This window comes from Corvus kubaryi, unplaced genomic scaffold, assembly GCF_017639235.1.
Source record: "Corvus kubaryi isolate FWS band 111438036 unplaced genomic scaffold, C.kubaryi_AGA036_p1.0 135, whole genome shotgun sequence".
NCBI lineage: Eukaryota > Metazoa > Chordata > Aves > Passeriformes > Corvidae > Corvus > Corvus kubaryi.
This window is the reverse complement of record NW_024580669.1, coordinates 5,193,295-5,211,796: the sequence shown is the minus strand read 5'-3', so window position 1 is coordinate 5,211,796 and position 18,502 is coordinate 5,193,295. Positions and strand designations below refer to the sequence as shown.

The 18,502-nt window shown below is 43.4% G+C and overlaps 1 protein-coding gene across 9 annotated transcripts in view; it reads left to right on the top strand.

Annotated features, from left to right (window-relative positions):
* FRMD4A (FERM domain containing 4A) overlaps positions 1-18,502 on the top strand; it is a 359,132-nt gene that overhangs the window by 297,103 nt on the left and 43,527 nt on the right. For all 9 annotated transcript variants that reach the window (XM_042053262.1, XM_042053270.1, XM_042053280.1 and 6 more), the window contains 3 exons: positions 5,836-5,901; positions 6,115-6,172; positions 7,964-8,050. In XM_042053262.1, coding sequence (XP_041909196.1) covers positions 5,836-5,901; positions 6,115-6,172; positions 7,964-8,050 — 211 coding nt within the window. The remainder of the gene's footprint in view (positions 1-5,835; positions 5,902-6,114; positions 6,173-7,963; positions 8,051-18,502) is intronic.

Genomic DNA, 18,502 nt, shown 5'->3' with positions numbered 1-18,502 from the left:
AGGCAAGCTCATCATGAGGTCTCCTAATCACTTTCTGATAGTACAAGAAGAGATTCGGAGTCCTCAGCAGAAATTAGGATCACTGACACAAAAACTGTGGATCATCACAATCTCCTAGTATTTCTCTCTAAGAACCAAATCAAATCTTCATGAAATGTGATAAATATAGGCTGCCATTTCATTGAAGAAGAATGGTCTTCGTCTTAGGAGCATCTCTTTTCCCAAGAACTACTCCACACCCTCAAAAGCAGTACATTTCCAGGTGGTCTGGCTGATTGACAGACTGGGAGCTCAAGCTGAAAGCCTCACAAGAGGAGAGGTGGGAACAAGTAGGCATTGTCAGGGAAGGCAAATCTGACCTTTTCAGCAACAACATGGCCTAAGGTCTTAATAAAGTGCCACATAGCAAGAAGAGCCATGTAAAATCCTCGTGCTCAGAATATGAGTATTTGCATTTATACACAAGGTACAGCACTTGCAGCTGTACTTAATTTTGTGGGGGTTCTCGTGTGACTGAGAACAGGTTACAGGTTGGGAAGATGGTGTTGCCAATGGGGTAATAAAATCAGAGGCTACAGTCCTGTGACTCCCTTGTGATTTCATGTCAGTAACCAAGTCTCAGAGACCTCTTTAACATTAATAGTTCATTATTTTTTAATGATGGCTTTTTTCTAAAAACCCTCTAAAACACTTAATGCTCTCAGGAAGCGGCTGTTGCTGAATCAGACAAAAAGCCTCAAAAGTACAGATCAAACTTCAGTGATCTAATGGAGCAGATTTTTAAAACGGTGTTCACTTTGCATCTCATACAGATTGTGTACTGGATGCAGATTTCATCCAGTCCTTTTCTGTGAGCAATCAGTTTTATTCTGCAGTTCTTCAGCATTAGCGCAAGCAGTCACAAGTGAATCTCCAACCCTGGAAAGAAACTTTGAAAACATTAAAGGTGGGATGGGTAATGGCTCTAGTTAGTTTAAAACAGACAAACCAAAGAACTTTGTACTACATTTTTATCAGATGAAATGGATTAAGAGATAATAAAATGAATAATCAAGTAAATATGGTGATACCTTCAGCAAGATGCTGTAATAGATCTGCATGAAATAATACAACATCTCCATCACACACCATGAAAAAGCATCAGCTGTTGCACCTACCAAAGAGACTTGTGGAATGACTGCTGGATTCTTAGATCAGTACAGTTTGTGTCTCTGATTCCACCTTCATGGAGTCTCCTGGTTCCATACCCATGGTGTAGGCCTTTCTCTTCCCTGTATTCTCTTGCAGCTTTCTCCAGGTTCAGAATAATCAGTTGCACATCTTGTTCTCAAGCATCTTTTGGCATCTCTGATTACTGGTGAAGAAAGAAGGGGCTTTTTGTTGCGTTTGTTTGCGTTTCTTTTCCTTTTAATGAAAGCTGAGCTTCTGGTCCTCCCACACAGTCCAGGAGTTGGGGCCCTGAGTTTTGATTTCTCTTGGCCATGCATGGAAACAGACATGAAACTAATCACAGAGACTGGAGAGAACCTTTAGAAATGTGTTAACTCACAGTGCTCCTTTCCAGACACTTGCCATTGCATTTTATCTCATTTCAGATCCTCCCCAACAAGCCAGCCCAGTAGTGGGTTGTCAATAATAAGGCCAGAAGGAGATGCAACAACACAAAAGTAGATGCTAGAATGGAATTTTCAACAGACCGGGGGAAGAGAGACTTCTCCCAGGTTCCCACAGACTTTGAACGCGAGCTTGTTTGTAGCAACCCAAAGCATTAGTGTTGCCAGAAAACCCACCTCTGAAAATATCATCTGAAAATTGCTGTTTAGTGATTTTCTCTAGTTCAACACAGTCCTGAGGCCCTGGTCCAGCTCTTGGTCCCTTGGCCTAAGAGGTGCTAGTGGTTTCAGAGGGACAGCATATGACTGTATGACAGCGTATGCAAATAAAGACATTATTCATTCAAGAATATAATCAAAATGGTCAAATCAGGTTAGAAGCAGAACAACACTAAAGAACAGCAATTTACTAAAACAGCTTGGTGTGCTGGGAAGAGAGGGAGGGAGCAACTAACTTTGAAAATCTGGATCTCATGATGAGAAACTCAAGGCCTGCATTTGCTTGCAAGTTGTCTGCTGTCCAGTTCTATAAGCTGCTGGGACAGGAGGGATTTCTTGTTGGTTCTAAAGATCTTTATCAGAGTTGTCTGCCTCAGGATATCATCCATGTATTAACTTCTGCATCTTTGGGGAGAATGTTTTATGAGCTGGCAAACAGACAGCAGTGCTTCAGCAGCCTCCGTGTCTCTGTCTCCACATTAGTCAAGCATCCTCTGCCAGCCCTGCACTGTGAATGAGTTTCTGTGTCACCAACACAGCAACAAAGCAAAGCAGGGAGAGAGGAGATGTCAGCTGGTGGTCCCAGCAGTGTCCTAGCACTCTCCCAGCTGTCAATAGCAGCATGGCAGCTGCCTTGAGATGAACAGCTGAAATTATAGGGGAGCATGTTTATAGACTCTGCTAATGCTCCTTCTGACCCGTGATTGATTTTGCTTGTTTTCCCTGGCACGTGCTGGGCTTAACCCTCCAACCCAGAGCTGAAGGCAGAAAGCAACCTCTGTGCTGGATGGTCCTTCTTGCACAGGGCAGTGGGAAGGAAAAGGAAGTTCAAAGAATTGTTAGAGGAGGGACTGTCACACAGATTGTTCTGACTGTGAACATTTTTCCAGTGTGGATGTTGCTATCTGGGCTAGGTGCCCTCAGCTCCCTTTGCTGTCAGTGGAAAGAAGCAGCAGTAACCTCTTCCCAAGGAATCCATCCAAAATAGATTGAAAGAGTCATGCTCTGGAGTACGTTTCTTTCCCCGGTGATAAGCCCAGTGCTGCAGAAAGGTGAAAGGCCGCAGATCTCCGTCTTATATATGCCTTGATTGATAATTCAGGCTTTGTAAGTTTTGTCCAAAGGAAAGAAGAAACAAAGATGATACTTACCTGGCACTTAACATCTGTATACCACAAAACATTTTACAAAGGAAGATTATCAGTATCCTAACAGAGCAATGGAGGTATAGCATTGACTGCATTTGTTTAGAAGAACTGGGTAAAGCCTGGACTATCCCACATTTCTAACATGGGTTAAAAGCATAACTATTTGTCCTGATGTTCAGGAAGGCTTGCTTACATCTGATCTGTCCTTTTGAAGGAAATGGGCCATCAATTGGCTTCCTGCCCAAGGAGTATGGTCTAGGAACATATCAATAATTTTATAATAATCATTTATAAGAAAGCAGAGCACATCCAGAATCACATTAAATAATCAGCTTGTCCAGGTGCATCTATCCTTTCCTTGAATGGCAGCAATATGAGAGCTTGATCTGTGCAATAAACTGCACAGAGTGGAAAATAAAGCTAGCAGTGTTTTCAACTGGAGAAACTCCATTATGTTCTGAGAAGTCACTCCTGGTTTGTTCCTCTCTGAGACGGTGGAATTGCATCCACATGTAATCATGGTTTTAAGAGGTAATTTCAAAGGGCTGTAAGCCCTCTCTGTCTATCTTTTTTATTAAGAATGATGTTTTTTGGAGTTCTTCCAATACTGAACACTCATGTAATTCAGTTATTGCTCCAAAAGTAATCCTGTTTATGACAATCATGGCAGGAGACCCAGGCTCTGCCTTCATGTGCACACCCTTAACATCTGTGGTACTTGCTTGGATCAGTGTGCTGAATATGGTTTCATAGCTGTAGAATTTAGAGCTTTCAGATCATTTTCTAAGCATTAAAATGATTCTGAGGGATTTGAAGGGAGAGCTGGACCATTCCTTTACCCATGTAATCTGTCACTGGCTCAGTCAGCATCCTGTTCCTGCTGTGGCCTGCTAGTGGGACATCACTTCACCTTGCCCCAAAAAGGACTCTTTTATTTTTGTAGGATGAATGGGAGAAGCCACTTGATGAGTGAGTAAGGAAAGCAGTTACTCTCAGATAAACAACAGGCTTGTGAGGGAAGAGCTGGCCCTGTTGACAATCTGACAGACTGTCTCTGAATTGCTCTGTGCTGCCTACACTGGTGTTTCTGATTCTCCTCCTTTCTCTCTTCATTATTAGGGCTGCACAATCCTCAGCTTCCCTGTGCCTCTTCTTTCTAAAAGATGCTTTGGCTCCAGAGATTCTGCCTCTCTTTCTAAAAAGAGGTTCTGTCCTCTCTGGCACAGGGGTGCAAATGGGGAAGGCAGCAAGGAGACGATGCGGTCATGTTAAGCCAGGCTAGTGAAAGGCTTTGCAGTCCTCCACAAAAGCTCCTGTGGGCATCTCTGAGCAGTCATGGTGAGGTCATCTATCACATCATCCCACACTGCTATGCTCCTTCACACTGCCTAGCAATACAAATGGCTTCAGTTCTGCCTGAGGAAGGATTACCACATGGTGGACAACTGAAAGGCCCCATTAGGGGGTCGTGCTGGATCCAGGAAATGAAGGGAGGGAGGAATGCCAGTTCACATTGCCCTAAACCACATGCAGTGTGATGGCATGGGATGGACACGCGGCACTGCTAGAAGCTTATGCAGGGCCAGGTGGGGAGGTCACTAAGGTGGCATAAAGGTAGTTTAGGTTTCCTTCCTCTTGTCTGGCAAGTTCTGTACAGTATCTCCAGGGGACTCATCAGATTCCCTGTCCTTAGTATTACAAAATAAAGGGCAAGAAATTGGTTTTAAACCTGAGGACCTAAGTGTTCTGTCATGCCAGTGTAACAGAGCAGGTCTTGTGTGCACTACACTGGATCCTTGGCTTATACTTTGCCATGCTGCGAACTTGCTAGCACAGCTGACTGTATGCATCAGATACTTCTGCTGCCCGCTCACTGGAGAATAATGAATGAAATGCTTTAAAAATGAACTTACGGGTGTCTCTCAATCTGTCATTTGGGTCGTGCTGATTTCTCTTGGATGCTCCATCTCTACTGCTTGTTGGCACACACTCAGAATTGTTCTCTGACACAGAGGCCCACTGGTGTGGAATAGCCTCCATTTCACCTTGGAAAACATGATGACATGGTTCATGTCTTTCTAAGACATTAAATGATCTTAGTCTCCGAAGAGGTGTTGGGAATGGGCCCCAGCTCATGCCAACTCCCAGTGCATAGCCAGGAGTTGCCTGGGGAATGCACATTAGTATAACCCAAAAGCAAGCAAAAGCACATGAGTACTTTAAGAGTAAAGAAACTCAAGTTTGAGTGCCTGGAAATATCCCCTGTCACTGTTTAACCTGCTGTTATTATTCCTCTGTGTACACTAGGAATTCAGCTTCCTGCTGAGAGAAGTTGCTCCAGAGTAGTTCCACCAGTGCACCTGCAGTTATGCAGTTGCAGTGAGGAGGAATCTGTCAGTCTTAGGGCTATGACTGGCCACCAATTTCTGACAGTTTTGACCATCTTTCAGAGGATGTGATGGGCTTGAGAAGAAGTTACTTCAGTTAGGGCAGAGCAGATCTTCATCAGCTCCAAGGTGAACCTGTTTGCCCACAGTGTAATATTGTGGGCATCATTTGTAGATAAGGAAAGGAATGCAGAGAGGGAAAAGTCTGTACAAGTAGGTACCATGCTTGTGAGGAAAAAGGGTTCTACTAGAAACCCAACTCTTAGAAAACCATTTTTATTCTCAGTCGGTGACTCCCCCTTTGTTTACCCTGGTCTGCACCAAATCCCCTCATCTAATGGTTTTGCTTGGCATCTTTTGATTCTGTCAGGCAGTAGCTGTGTAACAGAAAGATCTCTTCAGCTTTTGACAAGATTCTTAGTCATGATAATGCCATTATATAAAACATCCAATTTTTTTCCTTTCCAGTGAGGATCGAGTCATTGAACATTACAAGAAACTAAATGGTCAGACAAGAGGTCAAGCAATTGTAAAGTAAGTGAAATAAGAGTGATTTCTTTGTGACCCTTGTATTAATAGGAAATATTTATACAGGACTGTAAATACAATATGTTACTATGCTTCCCATCTCATGCAATGCTTCATTTTTAAGTATTTCTTGGCATAATTATTTATTTATCAAAGGTTTTTTTCAGATCATCCTCTCAGCTTCTCAGACGTGTTATTCTCTTCTGTGTTGTTTTGCAGTTACATGAGTATTGTAGAATCCCTCCCAACATATGGAGTGCATTATTACGCAGTAAAGGTACGTGCTACAAGAAGGGTCCTTCACTGAATTAAACTCCTGTTGGAGAGGGAGGGAGAGAGGTGCAAACAGCCATCCTGCTCTCAGAATACAATACACTGCTGCTAAAGTCTCATTTCACTTCCTGAGGTAGGGTAAACTTATTTCAACTGTGTGTGCATGTTTAGTAAATACAGTTCCAAAGAGGAAAATCCTGTTCTTGGAGATAAAACTCTTGCAGTCCTATTGTGCTGGAGCGCTCAGTTCATAGTCAGCAGCATGGCAATGCCAGTGAACCACCACCAAAGGCACAAGCCAGACACATCTCTGGCAGGCACTCTTTTTTGTAGCTCCAGGAGGTCAGACCTTTCCCAGATGGCAGATCCATGAAAACCTATCTAGGACCAGCCGTGACCTACATACTGCAGCTCCCCTCACATGAGATATGTAGATGGATACAGAGATTGTACATCTTTTTAATGCCAGAACATTGTCCTGTACTCTAGAGATAGATAACACATTCTCATCCCCAAACAGCTCTCCACTTCTATGTGGACTTCATGCAGGTATTCATGAAATCCCTCATTTCTTTTGTCTAATGATTTATCACCAAAATTTCCAACCTCATATTATCATTATTACTTCCCTGCCTGACCAGCTGTGTAGGTTTGTTATTTTTTTTTAAGTAGAGAAATCAATAAACATATAAAGAAAGCTAGATCCACATTCCCCAGAGCATATTCCCTCATTTATCACCCCTGAAGTTTTGATGTGTTTCATCATTATCTCTGTGCACAGATCATACAGTTTTTCATACATCTGTAATATCTTGCACACATGGGGTACCATAAAAACACAAATATCTGACTGTACTTGTCTCAGGGGATGCGGTTCTAGTCTATTCCTGCTAATAGAATGTAATAATAAGGCTATTATTATTTTGCAAAAAGCATTAGCCTCATCTTTTCTCAGAGGACAGGATCTCTCCAGCACCTTTTGCATCCAGATCTCTTGGAGCATTCTAGATCAAGAAAAATCTTGTGGATTGGGCTGGATGTTCAATCCTACAAACACTTGAGAGCTATTCCAGTGAGCTCCCCATGGTCAATAAGCAGCAGTGAGCAGCAATGAGGCAGCAAATGTTGCACATAATAGGGTTTGCTTCTTCCTGATGTGAGGGTTTTGGTTTTGCTGTGCTTTACCCTGCCATTCTCTATCATATTAACAGAACAGATGTAATTTCATTGAGGACTTCAGCTCAGTAAATTGTAGAGACTGGGATCAGATATCAGCCATTACTCCATAAGGCCATTTTATTGCACACTCAGACACAAAACAGTTGGGTCTCAGCCTGTCAGACCTTATCACTTGGTAGCTCTCAGATCCCATTACTGTTGCATTTTCAAGACTAATGCTAAAATCCCTCCACATAATTCAAGTCAGCTGGGTGATTTGCTTTCCTTCCTCCAATCTTCAGTGTTCAGACTGAATAATTTACAGGGGAGACAAAGAGGATGCACCACTGCACAAGGGACCCATGTCAAACCTCCTCACCTCCCCTGACAGCATTCTGAGTAACTTGATCACATGTGCCATATTTTAAATTGTTTTATATGTCATGGCAAAAAGTGAAACAGATCTCTTTTAAACACTGTGGAGCTTTGTGACTTGTGGGAACTTGCAGGGGGAAATTTAACAACACCCATTCAAAGATGCTACTTAGGAACAAATCTTCACCTTGAATGACAACACAGGAAATCTCCAGCATTTCCCCATCTTATTCAATATGACTCCCTCTGTTTTCTCTTTCAGGACAAACAGGGAATTCCGTGGTGGTTAGGACTTAGCTACAAGGGGATTTTTCAATATGACTACCATGACAAAGTGAAACCAAGAAAGGTAGGTGTTCACTTTTCTACCAAGGGCTTGCCACACATGTCATAGCTGGAGTCAAGGGTGTGATGTACACCAAATGCTGGCATTGATTCATGTGGTTTTTGAAGGATGTTCGTTTTCTCCCAAAATCGTCTGAATGTCTGCAAAGAATTAATGGGAAAAAGTAGCTCATAATTCATTAAAAGTTGTGGGGTTTGGAGGAAATAAGTGTCACTTAATCTTGCAATTGAAGTTTCTTTTTTGTGTGGTTCATAAGACATCGATGGGAACTCAAGGACTGATCCTCTCAGGTGCTGGAGGCCTTCCATCCACTGGCTATGGTGCATTGGGGGTGCTCAGCCAACCCTTGATACTGTTTTGTCAAGCCATAAATGATCCGAGAGAGAAAGAGATGAAGAGACAGGAAAGCTGCTTCCATTTATTACAAAAAGAAAATTGCATGATTTTCTCAGGACCAGCATTACATTCGATAAGCAACGATTTTATTAACTGAAGAGTTAATGTCAAGGTAGCAGGTAAAGATGGCTTTCAACATATGCCTAAAAAAAAGGCATGGGAAGTTTTGATTCTTGAGCTCAGCCTATGAGAGGGACCCGTGTGTTCTGATCTTCCCACCTAGGATGCCATCTAATACAAAACCCTCATTCCTGAGCACATGCCCTGCAGGTGGGAATGTACAGCAGGTTAGCAACAGTGCTTGTTGCACTGCAAACCTGTGGAGACAATGGGAGGCAAGGATTCAGGCTTGCTTGCAGGCTGCAAAACTGGATGATTTGGAGCAACTGGACAGCTCTTCTATGAATGGAAAAGCTTCCACAGTGAATTAATGCACTGTATTTCTCTTTGCATTGTCTCTGTGCCAATTCTTCTTTCACCTTTTCTGGTCACATTCAAGTTGGACACTGCCTAATGCTCACTGAGAGCATCTTCTATTAAAATAAACTAGAATCAAGGTTTTGGTAGAAAACTGAACTGCTAAGGAGGCAGCAAGAGACAATTAGGCATCAATTAGGCTTTTATTCACTGAAGGCTATTAATAGGGCTCTTATTCATTGAAGGAAAGGACAAGGAGAGTAAGGAGGTCTTCACAAAGACTAAAAGACACATCTATTCGGGATCAATCATTACCTGCAGGGCAAGCCATCCTCACACATGATAGTTTAAAACATGCCTAGGCTAGGTGTTTGCACCCACATATCTCCAGTAGTGCCAACCTCCCAGGGAAGACATGTCCTTAAAAGATACCTTCAGAAGTCAGGAATACAAACATTTCTTTGGAAGAAATTATTGCCCTGCCATGACAGGACTCAGCCTTTCACAAGCTATAACAATTATTGTCAGCCCTCTATGGATGAGAGGGTTGGTGGAAAGCATCAGAAGGAAGGAGAAGAGAGATCAGGTGCTCTGACTGCATGAGAGGAGACACACTTCCACCAGAAGAGTCAAGCCTTCTCTTCTCAGCTGTTGAGAGTAATCTAGTCTGTAGCATTGGCTTTGGAACTTAATAAAATCTGGGGCTTTAGGCACCTCTGATCCTTTTTCTGCAAGTGTAACCCTAAAAAAATAGGGGGCTGGTTTTCTCTTTATTGGGAATTAGGGGTTTTTTGGTCTCAGCAAATCATGTATGAAATCCAGCAGACCCAAAACAATGGTGCTGCCTTATGTATAAACCACTGAGAACTGTGGCAGAAGTGGTCATATATCTGTGAGGGAAGGTTGGATACAAAGGGAGAGCAGGAATTTCCGGGCTAGACGCTGTCCATTGCCACAACTCAGAGACCACAGCAGTGAAAAGACAGCCTAGATGAGCATTTCTCTGCTACACGATGCTTGAAAACCCCATCTGTTGGCAGAGCCATTCCAAAATGAACAGCCTAAATCAGGGATGGGACTCGGACAAAGTGGCTGAGGCTTTGTTATTTCTCCATGGAGTGATTTTACCTTCTGTGGAGCAAGTAAAAAGACTTCTTACCCTACACAGGTGGTAAAACCCCTCTGGTGAGAGCAGATCAACTGCCTCAGCAAGGCGCAGTGTTTAATCCTCTGCTAATTAGATTGCAAAATGGCACTCGATAACCCTGGTGTCTGGGAGCAGCCTGCCACAGTATCTGATTCATTTCACTGCACCAGCATGGGCTGGTTCAAGTCTTTGCTGTGCAAATGGGAGGGGTAAACTTACCAAACTTTCTGCAAGGTAAAATTGGCAGGGGAGGGGGAAGGAGATTATGGCTTTTCTGATCTTTAATATTTTGTTCCTGCACACTGCTGATGCCAGAAACAAATTGAAAACTTACAATGGAAAAATAAGTCTCCCTGGAAAAAACACAAGCAGAAAATTGTAGCAAGAAACCAGCTGAAATCAAGACATTTATATTAAGTGCATATAAAAACCTTGCTTGTTTTATGAGGGAGATTGTAATGTTTTCCTATATGTCATCCTAGATAGATTTCCATCTTTCTTGTGTTTGCAAGTAAAACTGTAGCCCGCACTAAGCAGCTGTACCTATCTAATGGTGATCCCATTAGCAGTCACTCAAAACCATGGTTTTATTAAATTGCTGGAGTAAATCAGGCATGTGTCTCTGGAAAACCAACCAGGTTTGTCAGCAAGTTAGATGAGACTGGAGAGGAGAATTGAGGCTGATGCAGGGCCAGAACCTCATCCTGCTTGCACTATTCTCACTCAGGCATCAAGTCCTCCAGCATTAATGGGGATACAGCTGTGTAGGATTTTGCGTGAAGCATTCTGGAAGTTGGGCTTGCAGAACCAGTGTCATTTGTGTAGAACCAGCTCACAGCTTCCAGGGTGGACAGAATCCATTTCTCTCTACGTTAAACTTAACTTCTACAAATGCTTTCTTGTGAAGAGAAAAGACCAAACCATCGTTTTCAGAGAAGGGTCATTAGAGGGTTTTTTGCTTGAGTTGCAGGGCAACTGGAAAGAGAACCAAGGCACTGCAGCCGCCCTATGTGAGCATTTGTCTGTGAGTGGTGTGTGTCCATTTTAACCAGCACACAGGGATGTGACTCCACTCCATCCCCAGAGATCAGTGCATGAAGACCCGCAGCATAGCCTGGAGCTGTGAGATCTGCACACCCAAGTAGTAGCACTAGGCATATCTCTGTTGTTCTAGTGAGATAGTCCCACTGATTTAAGAGCCCAAAGGCATTTTCCTAGTGCACACAGCTTAACAGTTAGTAAACAATTAACTCCAAGCTGAAGAGTGAATGATTAACAAAGTCAGCCAAAGAACTTCCATATGGCAGATAAAAAGACAGACAAAATGTTTAACTTCTCATAAAAAATAAAATTACCTTAAAGGAGAGTCTGGTAATGTTTAGTTTCTTTGTAAGAAGTATGTCTGTATAGTGTTATCTCATTTTCTTCTATAGAAAGCTAGTGGCAATGAAACCTAAAGTTAGCCTTTTTTCTCGGACTCATAAACATTACCGCTGCTCACATTATCTGGTCACTGAAGAGAACCCAAACGGAATAAAGGCTTTTAGAAATAAGATAAAATGTGAGACATCACAAAATTCAGCCATGAACATAACTTGACAAAAAATTTCCTTGTGACAGAAGTTTCTGCCATTTCTTCTCAGCGTTACCCTTTCTCTGGGATTAAATGAAGCATGCTGTGAAAATGCTCTGTCCCTTGCCATAAAGTGTCCTCAACAGTCTGTGATTCTCATGACAAATTTAATTTGTAGTTTGTAGTGTCATTGTGAATCCAGAGCAAAGATAACAGGTTGACCTCCCATTTAAACACGCAAAAACAAGAAGCGAGTCGGACCCATCTTAACAAGCAATGCAGAACACAAGTAAAGTCAGTAGTTTTAAGTGCCTGATCAGAGAAAAATCACCTGCTTGTCAAAAGCATGAGCAAAGTAAGCAGCACATTAATTGTGTCCAGAAAGTGAAAGATTGCTGTCTGGTGCCACTTGGCCTTTTCCAAACAACAAGAGATAGAGTGAACTTTCCCAATTCCAGAGGCAAAATGAGATATTTACACAGGAGGAGCAATAGCCTAATTAAGAGCTGCTTTATTGCAGAACAAGTAGATCCTCTCTGCTTTAGGGCATAATGAAGCATTGTCAAGTCAGTAATTGCATTGATGGAGTGGTTAAACTTGTGCTTCCTGTGGTGAAGGAATGACAGACCAGTAACTTAAAAAAACATAAGGTAAGGATTGATGTGAAATGTACAGAAACTAGTGAATAGTGGGAAGGAGAAAGCTGACAAATTGTCAGCCGTCCTAACTGATCATAGAACACTGGGACAGTCAAAAAGGCAAAAGAAACATGAAATTCAGTTTAGTTACAGGGTGCCCAATTCACTTGCACAGCTTCTTGCCACATGATACAATAGAGGGCAAGAGTTCAGAAGGATTGAAGATAGCACTAAAAGTGTGACCCTCCATCCAGGGTTTTAACATTGAGTTGGTTATTTTCAAAGAGGATTTTGGGAGGGGTTATAAATCCTCATGTTCAAGGAGGGTGTTTGGTTTGACACCAAGTTGGTTTCTGTTGTCAGAGGTATGGAGGATGTGTCTCGTTCCTCTCTCTGGCATGCTGCTGAGTCACAGGGTGTATTCAGAACAGCCTGGACTTTCTCTAGGGCCTCCAGAATCAAGTGAGGCCAGAAAATGTATTGGACTCGCATTTCATTGGGATCCTCATCATTTCCTAGGACCTTTGCAAACGCCTTTGCATTGCAGACAGGGATAAAAGGTTTCAAATTTACAAATGATAAAAAAGGAGCAGAAACCATTTCCAGGAAATACTGGTTTAAAAGCTCATGGAGTCCCAGTGGCATTGCTGTAATAAATTATTCGCTGTGATTAGCAGGCTGTTAAGGACTACCTGCTGACTCCTTCTGCTCTGGGCTTTTTTTTCTCTTCCCGTTGCTGATCCTTCGTGCTTCTTGGGTTATGGACTTGGCTGTAGACTGAAACAGTCTTCAGGTCACAGTGGGTTCAACTCATTTTATAGTGCAGTAATTCAGTCTTGGTTTAGTATTGGAAACATGGAGCACTGAGGAGGGAAACATATATAAAGCGAAGTTCCTTATCATGCTGTTTCTTCTCATAGAGAGAGGTTGCTCACCCAATTTCTTTCCTTATCAAAATGTAAGACCCAGACCTGTGACTGCTGAAGAGCAGACATAGTTTAAAACCTTCCCCTGCTGAAATGTCTTATTCCATCCCCATTAGACAGGAGACCATGCTGTCACCAGCACCTTTTTTTACTGCTGCTTGCCCTCAGTTTGGGGTTTCTACCATCCAGCACCAGGCACTTCCCCTTTCAGCACCCACTACTCCATGCCTTATCACTGTGCCAAAGAGCTTCCAAACACACTGGGAGCTGAATAAATGACATCAAAGCACACTGGGCTGGAAAGCAGAATTTTGTCCTTGACACTGAGAACTTCCACAGGATTTGGCTGGACATGCCACTGGGCTGTGATTCAGTGAACATTTCTTTTGGCAGCAGTATCAGCTGAAGTGGCCTTCAGCACCCTCCTCCCCCATTGAAATCCTGCCACCATTGCTCACTTCCTCCCCTGGGCCCCTTCCTCAGCCATCCTGGTATAATTGTGCGGTTGGGAAGAAAACTGCTCCAGAGAAGGGATCAGACTGGCTCAGTTCAACCGAGTCATAAAAAGTGGTCACTCTTAACCTCGATCAGTTCCCAATCCCATTCACCATCTGACCCACAATCAGTATCCTACAGCAAAGCTGTAGGAGATGGATATGGATACAGGCTGCATAAATCACAGCAGCCAGAGAAAGAAAAAGCCATTAACCTACTCAGTAACTTTGTGGAGTGAGACAAGAGCTTCACAGCCCAGAACAAGTTGGAAAGAGTTCAGCTGTGTGGAGTTTGTTACAGTTGAACCAGGATGAATTAACAGTTAGGTATAAAGTCACCATCACCACTTTTTCCTTCTCATAAAAGCTGGTAAAAATTTGCTTCAGTGTCTCTTCCAAACAGGGCTTTCAGACAGTTGAGTATATTGTCTAGGTAAACCAACTTTTTAAAATTATACAATGGTTACCCTCAATTTCCATTATGTAGGTAAATAAGTAGTTTGATCAACTACAATGCTTGCAAACATTAATAGATAGTCTAAGGCTGTTTAATAAGGAAACTAGCACTATTTTGGTGGTTTAGTGTGCTGTGGTGATACCATTAGACATAAAGTTCCCAGAGTTTTCTGTGAGAATTAACATTCAGAAAGGCTAGAGCATGACATCCCATCCCATGATCTAGCCAAGTAAAGCCCATGGGCTACCATTAAATATAGGAGTAGTCCCATCAAATTAAAACTCCCTTCTCTAAGTGCTTTGTCATATTCAGGTCTTAAAGAGTAATTCTCTGTAAAACCAGCAGCCAAGTCTTAAATGGTTCTGCAGCACAGCACACAGCAGGAACTTCAACATGATGCAAAGACAAATCATTCCAACAGCACAAAGTGAAACAAATTGGACCTCAGAGCCCTGGAGTTAGGGTGGAGATCTGGAGCAAGACTGAAACCTCCTTGAGCACTTGTGCTTGGCTCTGAAGTGGTAGCAGGCTCCTCCACACCCCACCCTGCTCAGATGCTGTCTCAGCTCACCAGGGCTGCTCTGAAGGCCTGGGCACTTTTAGCACCAGATGAAGCCAGGCAGGGGTCCCATTACTCGGTGGCTGTGGGCATGAGGCACCTTTAGTCATTGGTCGGCCAGGAGGCTCAGAAGGTCGAGCACTGCAGCCATCACCATGAGAGTGGGATTGCTGCTGCCATGGCACCTCCTGTGCAGATGCCCAGCATCACAGGACTGTTTTCAGTCACATAACTGAATTCACAATGTGCATTGCCACAGCAGCATGGGATGGGAATCGTGATTCCTGTATTTTGGTTCCAAAACAGAGATACTTTAGCCAAGCCACTGGAGAAGACATAAGGATTCTTAGGAGAGAGAGGAGCAGTAATGGTTTGTGGGCAGCATAAATCCTTCTAGGGTGCCACAGCTGATTCATAGGCTACAGACTGGGCATCCTGTATCTAATACATAGTGCCAGAAAGGAGAGCTCTTCAATGCAGAAAGATCCAGTCACTCTGATGCGGTTGCAGAGAATAAAAGGGAGAAAGTTTAACTTAAACCAATCACAATAAAGATTTTTTGTAGACCTGTTGATTTAGACACACACAGCATGGTGACAGCAATGCAAAATCTAACAGCAGCTACCAGATATATATGTGCAGTGAAAGTGGATTTGGTTGTATATAAAGTCAAAGTCCGATCTTCCAGTCTGTGTACAGTTACAGACACAAATATCAAGTTGCATTATGTAGACAAATAATGCTTTGTCCAAATAGCAACTCTTCCCTCTCTGATCTGATTCTCTGCTGTCTCTCAGAACCAATAAGCTACTTTGAAATTTAATAGGGAATTATGTTTCCATAATGGAAATGAATGCAAAGTGATTATTATAGAGACCTAGATTCAATTTGTGTTTGGTCAAGCCAGAAATGTTTGTTGGGGTGGTGTGGTCCCACAAGAACAGCACACAGCAAAAGGGATCTCAAATTGGACCAGAAATTGTTTGTCTGTTTGGCAAGAAAAGAGGCCTGAAGCCTGAGGCAAAGAAATAATTAGATAGTGAGCTGGGATTGCTGACAGACCACTGAAAGTCCCACTTAGCCAAGCCATTCTCTCATTCCATGAGGGAAGAGAGGACGGCAAGCCTCTGGGAAGATCATTGGTAGGGCTTTTCCCACATCAAATCACACAGGAAATCTTTTCTTTTTTATTTGTTTTGAGAAGTGAAAGAAAAAAAATACCCCAAAGTAATAAAAATAAAGGAATGAATGGAAGTGTGGCAGGATGGAGGACTAGGTTACGGTGCAGCAGCATCCCCATCTCATGACCCAGGGGCACCCTCAGCAGTGGGTCACACTTATTCACAGGTGACAGCCCACAGAAATCTCTTGGTAAATCTGCCCCTGAAACAAGAGCCCATTTGTTTGAGCTAAGATGGTGCTGTTCTGCCGGGACCAAATCCTTCCTCCTTCACTCTAACTAGTTTGACAGAGGTATGATTGATGGGAGCAGGGTTGGCTTGAGGCAGAACACAAATCCATGCCCGGAAACCATGGCCCCGCTGAAATCACTGGGACAAAACTGCCATTGACTTCGCTGGAGCTGTGATTTCCATAGAGTTTAAGGCCAAAAAGGGACCACTCACAACCTCCACCCTGACCTCCTGCATAACTCAGCTCCCATAATTTTGCTTGCTGGTTTGTTCAGTGGAGGGAATTACATTCCCAAGGAGGAATTCCTTTTGTTATGTTTGTTTTGTCTTTAAACTGCAGGACGAAAGACTTGGGAGTTTGTAACTGCACTCATGCAAGCTGTGTGAAAATACTGTCATTGTTTTAGTTCCATTGTTTAATACCAGTTTTAGTATCAGGATGTCATCCAGTGCTGGCTCTTGCCCATAGCGTAGGCGAGGGAAGGGGTTGCATTTGGACTGTTATAAATGTGCCACATTTCTCTGCCTTTCCCAGAAGCCATTCAGAGCACCCAGTCTGGGTGGTAGTCCATGCATTTGGAGGGATGATTTTTCCTTCTGCATAGCGTGATTTAACAAGGCATTAATCATCTAGGAAGTGGCAAGACTTGAAGGACTGGGAGACGTCATATAGGTCAGCAAGTCCAACAGCAATTACAGTTGGTCATTTATTAGATGTTTAGAATCAAAGAAAACTATGGGTCAGAAAGGCCTCTGGAGGTCTCTAGTCCAACCTCCTACCAAAAGTTGGGCCACCTTCAGAGTTTGATCAGGTTACTCATGGCCCTAGTGTTTGACCGCCTGCACTGATTGTTTTGGGGTTTGGGGTTTTAATTTAGGTATCTTCTAATAATTTCCCTTGCTGCAACCCTGCAGCCTGCGTCTTATTGACTCTTACACTTTTGCTGGGCACCTCTGAGCAAAGTCTGTCATCATCTTCTTTGTAAATCCCCTTTGGGTCATTAAACAGAGCTAACAGCAGGTAGATCCACTGTAGATTTCTGCAGATGGTTTGACTGTGAACAGCCACCAAGCATGAATCTGGAACCCTTGAGAGTGTGTGCATTCAGCCTGTGCCCCATCTCAGGTGATTCAGCACACAGAAAAGAGAAAGAAAATGAGACTGCTGGGCACTTATATTTGGTTCTTAAGAGATCAAATGCAAAATGGTTCACACTGTGTCCCCACAGGATGCCCAGCTATAGCGCACATTCTCCACTTCAGTGCTGAGTCTGGCTCTTCTGGGCACAGCAGGCAGAAAACAGTATCAGGGACCCCGTACCCCAACCTCAGGATTTGGAATTATTCCAAAAGGTACTATTTGGGCATGTTTCTCTAGGTACCATAGTTCAAACAGCACTCTGCACCAACCTCCAGTGCTGGCCTTCAGCAACCCCCTCCGTCCTGTGCCTGAGCTGAAGGGCAACACAGGAGCAAGCAACAGCCTCATTACTGCCAGGGGTTCCCAAGTATATGGCATGGTACTTCCACTGAATACTCAGGCAAGGCTCCCTGAGCACAAAGGGGCAGAGCACAGCCCAGCGCACTAACTCAGGTCCCCACACCTCTGCAAAGTCCAGGTCACCCAGGCCATGAGTGACCAAGCCAGAAACAATCATATTTCATTCACAAAACACATTCCCTTCTTTACCAGGAACCTCCAGCATTTTTCAAATACTCTGACACTGACCCTACCTCCTGGAGTGTGCAAACTCCATGGCACCAGCCTCATGGTCAATAAAAATGGTAAAAAATCCTTCAGACTCACATAGCTGAAATGGTTGCAGATCCCTGGGCCTTCTCTCCTCCAGGCTCAGCTTAATTAAGGACCATCCAGCAAACCACAAATGTGCTCACAAAAGAAGCTTGCGTCTGAAGGGCTTTGACTGCAGCTCTTTGTAACTAGTCACAAACATCTGGTGCCTGGCAAGCTTGCCTGCCTCTTGGAAGGGGTTTCCAATGAGAAAATTCCTGTAGCTTGCACCTGAATTCTCTGCAGCGCACCATGCAGCACTCAGATCTCTCTCCTGGCTCCTCTTTTAAGCTGCCAGCTTTGTAGAAGCCATTTCTGGCACTGGTTTCCCCATCAAGGCCTCCCCACCCACTCCAACACATTTTAAACAGTGCACGTGGTCTGACAGGGAACAGTTATTCCCTTGAATGTTCAAGGGTTGATAAGCAGTTTTTCAAATTCAAGTGATAGTGTCAGTTCCAGTTTTCTTGGCATGATGAAACAGAGACCACAGTGGGGACAAGGCCCTCGGAGGAGGAGGGAATAAGAGTAATTCTTTTCTTCTCTTTTAGTAGCTCTTTTCACATGCATGTGTGAGTGTGCAGCTGTGCTCAAAAGCCAGTCTCAGGGATACTTCCTTAAGTGTCTGTTGAAGATTAAATCAT